This window comes from Protopterus annectens, chromosome 2.part0 (genome assembly GCF_019279795.1).
Source record: "Protopterus annectens isolate FY-2018-M chromosome 2.part0, PAN1.0, whole genome shotgun sequence".
NCBI lineage: Eukaryota > Metazoa > Chordata > Ceratodontiformes > Protopteridae > Protopterus > Protopterus annectens.
This window is the reverse complement of record NC_056728.1, coordinates 213361372-213373975: the sequence shown is the minus strand read 5'-3', so window position 1 is coordinate 213373975 and position 12604 is coordinate 213361372. Positions and strand designations below refer to the sequence as shown.

Here is a 12604-nt window from a genome sequence, read left to right as displayed (position 1 = left end):
CATTGTTCTGATGAAGACTGAGTTTGTTCAGTTGAAAGCGCTTAACTTTTCTGTTTGCTCATTATGATACATGTCTACTTGTGAAATATAGTGGAATAAAGCTTATCACTCGCACGAGCAGCATCCTTTCTTCTTCCAGTCAATCCATTTTATGGTTCCATTGTTGTGTTCTACAGCGTTTTGGTTGAAGTCAACAGAACTGTCAGACATTAAGCCTATGGCAATCTTATCCCCCTTTTCAAAAATATTAGAAAAACGCAGTCATAAACAACTAATAAATACATTTTCTTTGAATAACTTCTGATACCTACGCAACCTGCTTCCATCAATCCCATATTACAACCATTGCACTTCTAAGCTTCACAGAGAACATAAAGAAACATAAGAATAGTGGCAAAATGATTTCCTCCTCATTCTTACACTTGTCGAAGGCCTTCATCGCCATTACCACAATAAACTTCTATTCAAATGCCTTCTTTAGGTCTATCACAATCTACTCTCTAGTGGTTTTCTTATCTGATCTTCCCCATTACAAGTGGTGTACCACGAGGCTTCTTCCCCGGGCCTCTCCTTTTTAATATTTTCACCAACACTCTCTACACATTCTTCCAAGAAGCACTTACATGTTTTTCTGATAACCTAAAACATCTACAACAAACCAGTCAAGAAGCTTTTAGTGTGAATGAAAAATATCAGTAATGCAAAACTCATGCTCAACCAAAAAAAGACAAAGTTACAGGCAGCCCTAGGGTTAAGGACGAGATCAGTTTTTTTCATTCTGTCCTTAAGTCAAAATAATGCATGGAATGTTCTACTGTACTGTACTACAATACAGTAGAACAATCCACACAAAAAATGTTAAACTTACCTCTTTTTAAGCTTCACTTCACATTTCTGTACTACAGGAATCACCCACGAATGTTTTCCTCTTTTCTGAACTTTCAGATCTCTGCCAGACCTCTTACCATCACCAAGACCCTAGTGTACCGCAATGTCATTTGCCCATAGTACTGTACAGTACAGTAAATGCTTCAATATTGGGTACTGTACAAGCAAGCAGTCTTGACTAATCAGATTGCCAACACAGCAATCTCTTAACCAATCAGATCTCTTGTTCTCCGTGAAGGAGAAAGTAACTGCTATTACAAGATATGCAAGCAGCTTCATAAATGGGGAACTTTAAGATTTTTTTTATTTACTTTCACTTTATTTCCAACATTGAGGCAGCCCGTTCTTATCGATGGGTCGTCTGCAAGTCAGAAGTCTGTAACCCGGGGAATGCCTGTACTACTATTCTTTCCAAAGTCTCTCTAAAATGAAAAACCTATGTTCAAGGCAATCTCTCAACACTTTATTAGTCTTTCAAGATGCTGTATAGGATAATTCAGTCTACCATAAATGTATGCAGCCAATACTCCTTACCAAACTCATCACTACTATGCACTCGGGGCTCTATTGTAGTTAGAAGAACCTTACCATCTGGCATACACCCAGCTACTAATCACTCACACAGCCTTACATTATCCTTTAATCTGTCATGCATTAAAACATTCTTTACAGCTATCAATCTAACCGACTCCAACATTCTAATAAGAAACTCCTCTCCATCTACAAACTGCTTAACCCTACCAGACAAAATCTGCATTCATACCCTGTAGTCAAATCCTGGAATTCTACCCCTACATCAGTCAGGTCTACATCTTACTTCTACAACTTCAAAGCTAGATTTAAAGGTTTCTTAAGCAGTAAATGGTTCTGTTCCTGCTCTGCACCAGTTAAAATCCCTCCCTCCTAATAAGAAATATGCAACTACATCTTGCCTCCATTCCTTTGATCTTCCACCCATCTCACTCCCCCTCCTCTCTCTCCTGCAGCCGTCTCACTCCCCCTCCTCTCTCTCCTGCAGCCGTCTCACTCCCTTTTCCTCTCTCTCCTGCAGCCGTCTCACTCCCCCTCCTCTCTCTCCTGCAGCCGCCTCCCCTCCTCTCTCTCCTGCAGCCGTCTCACTCCCCTCCTCTCTCCTGCAGCCGCCTCACCCCTCCTCTCTCTCCTGCACCCGTCTCACTCCCTCCTCTCTCTCCTGCACCCGCCTCACTCCCTCCTCTCTCTCCTGCACCCGTCTCCTCCCCTCCTCTCTCTCCTGCACCGTCTCACTCCCCTCCTCTCTCCTGCACCTGCCTCACTCCTCCTCTCTCTCCTGCACCCGTCTCACTCCCCTCCTCTCTCCTGCACCGTCTCACTCCCCTCCTCTCTCCTGCACCCGCCTCACTCCCTCCTCTCTCCTGCACCCGTCTCACTCCCCCTCCTCTCTCTCCTGCACCCGTCTCACTCCCCCTCCTCTCTCTCCTGCACCCGTCTCACTCCCTCTCCTCTCTCTCCTTCACCAGTCTCACTCTCCCTCCTCGCTCTCCCCTGCACCTATTCTCCTCTCCAGCTCCTCCTCTATATTCCACTCTTCAAATCACCTTCCTAATACCAAATTCTTCATCATTTTCTTAAAACCCAAGCAGTCTTTCTGGACTCTCTACCTGTGTCTACTTCAGTTAGTATAACCTTTACCTTCAGAACTTATAATGCATTTTATCCTGTCAAATTTGTAAATAGTACAGTGTCTTTGTATTCTGTGTCACTATTTTATTATTGTTGAGCTTTTCTCCCTCGGCCTTCACTGAAAATGGGTTCCATACCAGTTGGACTTTTACAGTAAAAGATGTCAACAGGATCATATGAGGCTACTAGGCTAATGATCCTAGGGCCCTTTCAAGCCTAGCCAAGTTTTACCCTCATTTCCAGGATCAGCACCTATTACCCCTGTCCAAGGAGGACACAAGTGGAACCCCCAGAGTGAATTTACAGCTACCCATCCAATAGTCCAGACTGCATTTGAAGAGTGCCAAGGAGGTGCTCTTGCTTGGCATGAAGTGGTAGTCTGGTCCAAAGGTGTGGTAACCTCTGGGAGACCAATCTGTCCCTCCAGCAGGTTCTATTAATGTCACATACCAGGGTAAGGTCTTTAGAGTGAGTAACCCATGTACCATTTGACTTGAGCAGCATTTCCAATAAAGCAGGGTCAAGAACGGTCTTGTATGCAAGGCAGAGATCACCTCTGAGTAGTCTGTATGAAACAGAATAAAGTGACAGTGATTTCAGATGATCCTCATAGGACAGATGCTGAAGACCTTGACTTTTCCTTGTGAGGAACCTTTGTAGTCTCTCCAATTGCTGCAGGTGCTTGGAAAGGTACATACCAAAAAGGGAGTTGTACTCAATTATTGGCCTGATGAGGGAAGAGTACAAGGAGGTTACATCTTCTTTCTTCTGGAGGCAATGCCCTTACTTAGGACATGAGCAATACAGAATGCTCTCCTTACAACTGGAGACATGGAAGGTAAGGTTGCTGTCAATCTGTGTTGCCCAGGTCTCTCTCCACTGAGTGCATACTTAGAGAGTTGTTATTGATGTGGTATTTAGCAGGAACAATGCTCTTACCAAAAGGGATGATAATACTTTTTTTTTGCATTGAGTTTAAGGACATGACTTTGGCACAAATCATTTGTTTGTGCAAGACCCTCTTGTAGCATGTTGATATTGTTTGGAGATTTAGAAACAGTCCAACAAGTAAGAAAATAACAAATGAAATAACTCTGTTCCCACTCGTAGATAGTAACACCAGCACTGCGACAATTACAAACTTCTTCCTTGACCTCATTTAAAAACTTTTTATTAAATACAATTAAAAACCATTCGGTTAAGCGCTTTCATCGATTCAGACTTCATCAGAACAGTGCTATAAAGTTAAAACAATTCTTTTATACTTTCTTTTTCAATCACATGATGGTCTCCATTAATGTCTTAAAGTGCTAGTGCATTTCATAAATATATTTTATATCAAATGTTTAAACATCATAACTTAATATATATTCCTTTCCATCTATATAATTATACTAAAGTACATAAAATTGTGGAGGTTTTGTGAAATTAAATACAATGTTAAGAACATTTAAAAAATTAAAAACATTTGTACCCCATTTATATATGAGCTTCCAAGATAGGTTTGATTGACAAGTATTCATTTATTCCTGGGGGAACAGAAGCATTTAATTTGATTTGCCAAATAATTTCTTTTTCCCCCACTATTTTCTTAATATTTTCTCCCCTGGGATTGACTTTAACCAATTCTAGTATTCCAAAATGAAAACCTGAACATTCCTGGTTTTCATACAAATGTCTCCACAGAGCATTCCTGTCATCCTTCTTTTGTATACTATAAAGATGTTCATAAATTCTATTTCTCAGGCATCTGGTAGTCTTTCCAACATAAAATACTGGACATTTTGTACACTTTGCTAGATATACCAGTTGCCTGGATCTACAGTTGCCCTTTTGAAACCATACTTTGGTTTTATTAATATATTTTAATACTATACTGCGGGCTGTTATAATGTGTTGGCACTGCTTACATGTCCCACATTTTTGGGTACCTTTGACGTTAATATTTATAGGTTGAGTTTTCCTTTCCAATAATTTCTTCATGTTGTTTCCGTTCTTATACACACATAATGGTTTCTCTCCTATTATTTTTGAAATTTCTCCATCTATTTTAGTAATATTCCAATGCTTGTCAAGTATTTTCTTAATTTCTCCACTATGTTTACTATATTCTAGTATACAAGCTCTACTATATTCATCTCCAGTGTTCTTTATATCCAAAATCCCTTCATTTTCTAACATTGGACTGGTGTAATTTGGTTGTAAATCACTATTTCCCAATAATGGCTTATACTTTTTTCCCCATTCTCCCAAAACATAATTTATTGCATCACTCACCAGGTCATAAGGGTATCCCCTATCTATAAAGTAGTCTCCTATCTTATTTAATTTGTTCTCAAGGTCCTTCCTAACAGATGTCATCCTGGCCGCCCTAATACATTGGCCCTTAACTATATTCCTTTTCTGTACTACAGGATGACTACTTTGATAATCGAGATAGGAATTACTGAAAGTCAGTTTCCTATAAATATTAGATTTAAATCTCCCTTCCTCAAGTGATATCATAGTGTCCAGAAAGGGAATTGAACTTTGATCTTGACTGAAGTTGAATTTTATTACTTCACTACAGGTATTCAAATAAATCTTAAACTTTTCTAGTTCTAATTCATTACCATTCCATGTGATAAAAATATCGTCCAAGAAACGAAAATAACATCCTAAAAAAGAAAACCACTCAGAGTTCAAAATAAATTCTTCTTCCCAACTTGTCAAAAAAAGGTTGGCGAACATGGGGGCACATGCAGCCCCCATCGCCACACCTTTCTTTTGTCTATAGTACTCCCCTTCAAACATTATGTAATTATGGGATAATACTATGTCCATGAACTCCATAAGTATTAAAGTTCTTTCCCAAGAGGTACCACTTTTCTTTATAATAGTGTCCTGAAACCTTACCATTCCCTCTTCCTTTGGAATACTAGAAAAAAGGTCTACTACGTCTATAGTAACCAACCATTTTGCTTTTTGTGCTGTTTCAGGCTTTAACCTCTTTAAAAAATCCCATGAATCTATTATTATTTGTGGAATATTCTTGTAGATGGCCTTAAGCCATTTATCTATTACTTTTCCAAATGGAAAGGTTTTGGAATTTCTTCCAGATATAATAGGCCTAAAGGGGGGGTTTGTAGGGTCTTTGTGAACCTTCGGTATCCCTATAATGGTCCCTATTATTGGGTGTTCCACTTTCAAAAACTTATATAGTTCCCCATCAATTCTGTCCTCTAATAATAAGTCTTCCAATATCAAATACACTTTGTGATATCCAATATTTACTTCATTTAATGAAATAGCTTCATAATTACCAGAATTGATTAGTATATCATTCATTTTACCTATATATTCCTCTTTGTCATAGAGCACAGCCCCCCCTCCCTTATCGGGTTTCATTATTCTTAATGAATGGTCAGCTTGTATTTCCTGCAATATATCTGCTTCCACTTTGCTTAGGTTCCAACCTAGCTTCTTTGATCTCTTTTTTCGTCCATATTCATAAATTTCATCCACTACCATTTTTTCATATGTAGCTAGTAAATTATTCAAAGGGGGTGTAAAAGAGCTCCTTAGTCTAAATTCATGTGGCTGTATATGTGGTTTGTCTTTAAAAAATAATTGTAAATTTAATTTCCTTACAAACTTTTTAACCTCTACTATATAATCTACTACTTTAAACTTTTCATCCGGAATAAACTTCATTCCTTTTGATAATAAAGAAAAATGTTGTTTTTTCAATTCTATGTTGGTATAATTATAAATGTGAAAATCATTCCTTTTGCTAATTATTTCATTAATTTTTACTATACCATCATCATTATTGTTAACTATTCCTTTTGCTATCTTCTCCTGTTGTAATTCACTTTTTCCCATCTGTCTCCTGTCCCTGTTGGGTCTGTTCTGTCCCATTCCCATTCTTCCCCTAAAAAATTGTTGTTACTGAAACCTTGCCCTCGATATGTACCTTTAACATTCCTTCTATTGTATCCTTCTTCCCTTGACCCATATTTGTCCCTAAATGTGGGATGCCGTGTATTAATAGTATGTTTCCTATATGAACCACTTGATCTGTTGTTATTGATTTTTTTCTCCCACCTATAGGCTAAACCTTTTTTATATTGGTCAAGGTCCCTTTCCATTTTTTTACATTTACGTTCATGTTGTTTGGCTAACTGTGTTTCAACCCATGTGTACTGTGATTCTAATATTAATTCACATTCCTCAAACATTAAGTCACTTTGTATAATGTTATTCAACTCTTCCAGTTCAACTAGAAGTGAACAAATTTTTTTGTCGTTACATTTTATAATAAATTTCATAAAAGTGAAGCCAAACTGGTCAAACATTTCAGTACATTCATCTTGCACACTGTCATCTATAACAACTCCCATGGGGATCTTAAAAAATCTTAGTCCCATAGGGACTATCCCTTCATCAATGCATTTCTTTAGATAACCATTATCAAGATGTACACTTTTTAACAATTTCAATTTCTTTCCAAAATCAAAAATCCTGTCCCTCAAAGGTTTGTCCTCTCCTTTTTCAGTCGCCTGGAACCTCCGTTTAGCATTATTATTATAATCCCCTTCAAAATCTAAAGCTTCAGTAATAAATGCATTTAAATTATAACGTTCTTTCCTACAGGGTTTGTCCAGGACTCTTTTTGCCATACCTGTTGATTGTTCGTTTGTCGCTATGGCATACGTCTTCTTTGGAACTGTTCTCCTCGGTTTTGCCCCAGAAATGTTATAATCCATAGGTGAGTCCATTATGCTCACACCAAGCACTCGTTGCCCTGCTTCAATGTCTCCCTCACGCCGTTTACCCTGCGAATCAATAGATGTAACTGTTTCCTTATGTCCGCGTTCGCCATTCCCCTCACTTCCTACACTCCGAATGAGTGTACGGGTTGATGTCATCACGTCTTTCCTAACGGCTCCAGTATTGGGTTGTGACATCATCTCCAACAGCCTGGTTAACTCACCACGCATTATCGCCATCTCTGACTGCAATCCCCATATTTCTTCTTGTCTTGGGGAAAAAATAGACAGTAATTCGTCTAGTGAATCCATCGAATCCACCAAATAAAACGAAATGTAGAAACAGTCCAACAAGTAAGAAAATAACAAATGAAATAACTCTGTTCCCACTCGTAGATAGTAACACCAGCACTGCGAAAATTACAAACTTCTTCCTTGACCTTATTTAAAAACTTTTTATTAAATACAATTAAAAAACATTCGGTTAAGCGCTTTCATCGATTCAGACTTCATCAGAACAGTGCTATAAAGTTAAAACAATTCTTTTATACTTTCTTTTTCAATCACATGATGGTCTCCATTAATGTCTTAAAGTGCTAGTGCATTTCATAAATATATTTTATATAAAATGTTTAAACATCATAACTTAATATATATTCCTTTCCATCTATATAATTATACCAAAGTACATAAAATTGTGGAGGTTTTGTGAAATTAAATACAATGTTAAGAACATTTAAAAAATTAAAAACATTTGTACCCCATTTATATATGAGCTTCCAAGATAGGTTTGATTGACAAGTATTCATTTATTCCTGGGGGAACAGAAGCATTTAATTTGATTTGCCAAATAATTTCTTTTTCCCCCCACTATTTTCTTAATATTTCCTCCCCTGGGATTGACTTTAACCAATTCTAGTATTCCAAAATGAAAACCTGAACATTCCTGGTTTTCATACAAATGTCTCCACAGAGCATTCCTGTCATCCTTCTTTTGTATACTATAAAGATGTTCATAAATTCTATTTCTCAGGCATCTGGTAGTCTTTCCAACATAAAATACTGGACATTTTGTACACTTTGCTAGATATACCAGTTGCCTGGATCTACAGTTGCCCTTTTGAAACCATACTTTGGTTTTATTAATATCTTTTAATACTATACTGGGGGCTGTTATAATGTGTTGGCACTGCTTACATGTCCCACATTTTTGGGTACCTTTGACGTTAATATTTATAGGTTGAGTTTTCCTTTCCAATAATTTCTTCATGTTGTTTCCGTTCTTATACACACATAATGGTTTCTCTCCTATTATTTTTGAAATTTCTCCATCTATTTTAGTAATATTCCAATGCTTGTCAAGTATTTTCTTAATTTCTCCACTATGTTTACTATATTCTAGTATACAAGCTCTACTATATTCATCTCCAGTGTTCTTTATATCCAAAATCCCTTCATTTTCTCACATTGGACTGGTGTAATTTGGTTGTAAATCATTATTTCCCAATAATGGCTTATACTTTTTTCCCCATTCTCCCAAAACATAATTTATTGCATCACTCACCAGGTCATAAGGGTATCCCCTATCTATAAAGTAGTCTCCTATCTTATTTAATTCGTTCTCAAGGTCCTTCCTAACAGATGTCATCCTGGCCGCCCTAATACATTGGCCCTTAACTATATTCCTTTTCTATACTATAGGATGACTACTTTGATAATCGAGATAGGAATTACTGAAAGTCAGTTTCCTATAAATATTAGATTTAAATCTCCCTTCCTCAAGTGATATCATAGTGTCCAGAAAGGGAATTGAACTTTGATCTTGACTGAAGGTGAATTTTATTACTTCACTACAGGTATTCAAATAAATCTTAAACTTTTCTAGTTCTAATTCATTACCATTCCATGTGATAAAAATATCGTCTAAGAAACGAAAATAACATCCTAAAAAGGAAAACCACTCAGAGTTCAAAATAAATTCTTCTTCCCAACTTGTCAAAAAAAGGTTGGCGAACATGGGGGCACATGCAGCCCCCATCGCCACACCTTTCTTTTGTCTATAGTACTCCCCTTCAAACATTATGTAATTATGGGATAATACTATGTCCATGAACTCCATAAGTATTAAAGTTCTTTCCCAAGAGGTACCACTTTTCTTTATAATAGTGTACCACTTTTCTTTATAATAGTGTCCTGAAACCTTACCATTCCATACCATAAAGAAATTATTTGGCAAATCAAATTAAATGCTTCTGTTCCCCCAGGAATAAATGAATACTTGTCAATCAAACCTATCTTGGAAGCTCATATATAAATGGGGTACAAATGTTTTTAATTTTTTAAATGTACTTAACATTGTATTTAATTTCACAAAACCTCCACAATTTTATGTACTTTAGTATAACTATATAGATGGAAAGGAATATATATTAAGTTATGATGTTTAAACATTTTATATAAAATATATTTATGAAATGCACTAGCACTAAGACATTAATGGAGACCATCATGTGATTGAAAAAGAAAGTATAAAAGAATTGTTTTAACTTTATAGCACTGTTCTGATGAAGTCTGAATCGATGAAAGCGCTTAACCGAATGGTTTTTAATTGTATTTAATAAAAAGTTTTTAAATAAGGTCAAGGAAGAAGTTTGTAATTGTCGCAGTGCTGGTGTTACTATCTACGAGTGGGAACAGAGTTATTTCATTTGTTATTTTCTTAATTGTTTGGAGATTCTATGACCGCTGCCAGTTTGCAGTCATTAGCAAACTTTGTCAGCCACAGACCTTTAGTTTTAGCCTGTACTTCAGAGAAATAGATTCCAAACAGTACAGGTCCCAGGACTGATCCCTGTGGAACACCACTGGTGACAGGTCTGCTGTTGAAGGTGGATTCCCCTATTTTGACTATATGGGTTCTATCAGTGAGCCATTCAGCAACCCATCTAATGATATAAGGCTTGATACCTATCTGGGCGAGTTTGTCAATGATGTCTGAGTTGGGTATAGTGTCCAAAGTCTTGGCTAAGTCTAGGTAGGCTGTATGCACAGATTTCCCCTCATCAAGGGCCTTGGTGACTGTCTCAAAGAAGTGTACCAGGTTTAACAGGCATGATCAATTCTGGACTAAAACCAAACTAGTCCCTTTTGGCCATAACTGTGAGGTGGGCAGAATGTATAAAAGGATGCATATTATCATCATCATCAGCCTGCTTTTTCTCATTTTTTCTACATGGGGTTGGGGGTATCACGTTAACTGTCACCATCTCTCTTGATTCAATGCTTTCTTCGGCACTCATCCTTGACCGTTGCAGATCTCACACAGTCTGTCCCCTCCTTGCTGGACTTCCTCATTTCATCTTACCTTCTTCCCTGCTTGTCCCAAACCTTTGTTACCAGATTGCCTTCTGATTTTCTTCATATGTGTCCAAACCACTGTAATCTGGTCTCTTTGACCTTTTCTGCAATTGGAGCTACTTTGGCTTCTGCTCTTATGTGCTCATTTCCACATCTGTCCCACAGTGTGCATCCTACCACTTTTCTCAGGCACTTCATTTCGATCATCTCTACCTTCCTAAACTGCTTTGACTTTACTGCCCAGGTTTCTTTATCATACAATAGTACTGGTCGCACCACTGTCTTGTACACATTACTTTTCAGCTTCTTGGACATTCTTCTGTCATAGACTACACCTGAGACTCTGCCAGTTTGCTGCAGCTCCTCTGATTTGGCTCTCTAGTCACTGGAAAAGCACAAATTCTCAGATCTGTCCACAGGATATGAATTCAAAACTAACCTATTTAGAATATGCTAGCACAGAAGAATTAACTTTGCTAAATACTTTTAACCACAAATTTGTACCATAATCTACTTTGGAACTACCATCACCATTATTATTATTTACATGGGATTTCCCTAACATTTCAGTACTGAAAGGGGGGGGGGGGTAATTTAAGATATGTTCGATTATAAGCAGAATTAGGACTCACAGAATTAGCATAATCAATAATTCAGTTTTAATATACTCCCAGAAATCATGCATTCCACTTCAAAAATATAGACATCCTTTCCCGCAGCCAAAAGGATAAAATGCATGTCTAGGTAATGAAGGAAAAATGCCTTCTACCATCTCACTTTTTAGTCACATTAGTACAAAACTGCAGAAAGTAGGTGACACGAGATAATACATTAAAATGTGTTCACTAAATTTAATACCGTAAAGCCAATTAGGCAAAACAACCTGCCAAGAGCTCCCAACATAAGGGCACTTCCTAATTATGCTAAAATATGAATAAATTCACTCCTTCAGCAACTAGACCTAATAAAGGCCTCCAAATTGAATAAAGATGTCAGCCACTGCAGTAGTGTGGCAAGAAAATAAACTGAAACAGTACATGTCTCAGGTCGAACACACAAGCATTCTAATTATAAGAATACTATAATGACCATGTTCTGAATGAAGGGCTGACTACTTTGGTTTCTGTCGAGTAAGGAACATAAAAGTAGGCATGTCTGCTGAGCCATTAAATCCATTTCATCAATGCTGAGTCTATTAGTGCAACAAGCTTACAGTAAACCTTATCTGTGGGACACAGTTCTCCCATAATGGGTATATGTACAGGGCTGGAAATTAGTCTGCTCTTGTAAATCCAGAGAACAGAGCTGTCTTCTGCAAAGTATCAGCTAAAATGCTACTAAATGTAAACGTAATGGATTCTGCAGATTACCTGAAGGTGTAAACGTCATCCATTCCATCTTCATCAACAGCCATCATTACCTTCTGCACCATATGTATACCTTCCTTCTGCTGTGGTGTTATCTCTTTGCCATGAAACAAGTGCCTTTGTCTGTCTCCTGATGGGCCATTCCCAGGTTCTTTACTCTCGTCATGATGCAGTGGAAATGGTAAACTGTCAGGGCAAAAAAAGGAGTTTATTTTTTTTCAAAACTTGATTTCAATGAGGTGGTTTTTCAGAAGGATAATGAAATCACAGATGTGAAAAATTATGGTATGCCAAAGATTACATGTCCACACAGGTATTCACACATCTATGTACATATGTATATTATATATATGGTAAAAACTTGAAATGTTGGGACCTACATAACATTTAATCTCTTGATAATTGGGCAAACAAACTGACCCTTGGGCCCCTTTTCAACCATAATCTGGGCACACTAGCAATATACATTGCATAATTATTAATTTAGAAGTCATCAGAATTTATTTTACACAGAGTATTTCATCACGGTAATACAGAAAACTTGACACATCCACACAACTAGAAAGCAAATAGAGCATA

The 12604-nt window shown here is 37.3% G+C and overlaps 1 protein-coding gene across 3 annotated transcripts in view; it reads right to left on the bottom strand.

Annotated features, from left to right (window-relative positions):
- The window catches only part of XRCC5 (X-ray repair cross complementing 5), a 2194257-nt gene that overhangs the window by 1948628 nt on the left and 233025 nt on the right, over positions 1 to 12604 (bottom strand). For all 3 annotated transcript variants that reach the window (XM_044060671.1, XM_044060672.1, XM_044060673.1), the window contains one exon: positions 12029 to 12211. In XM_044060671.1, the coding sequence (XP_043916606.1) occupies positions 12029 to 12211 (183 nt within the window). The remainder of the gene's footprint in view (positions 1 to 12028; positions 12212 to 12604) is intronic.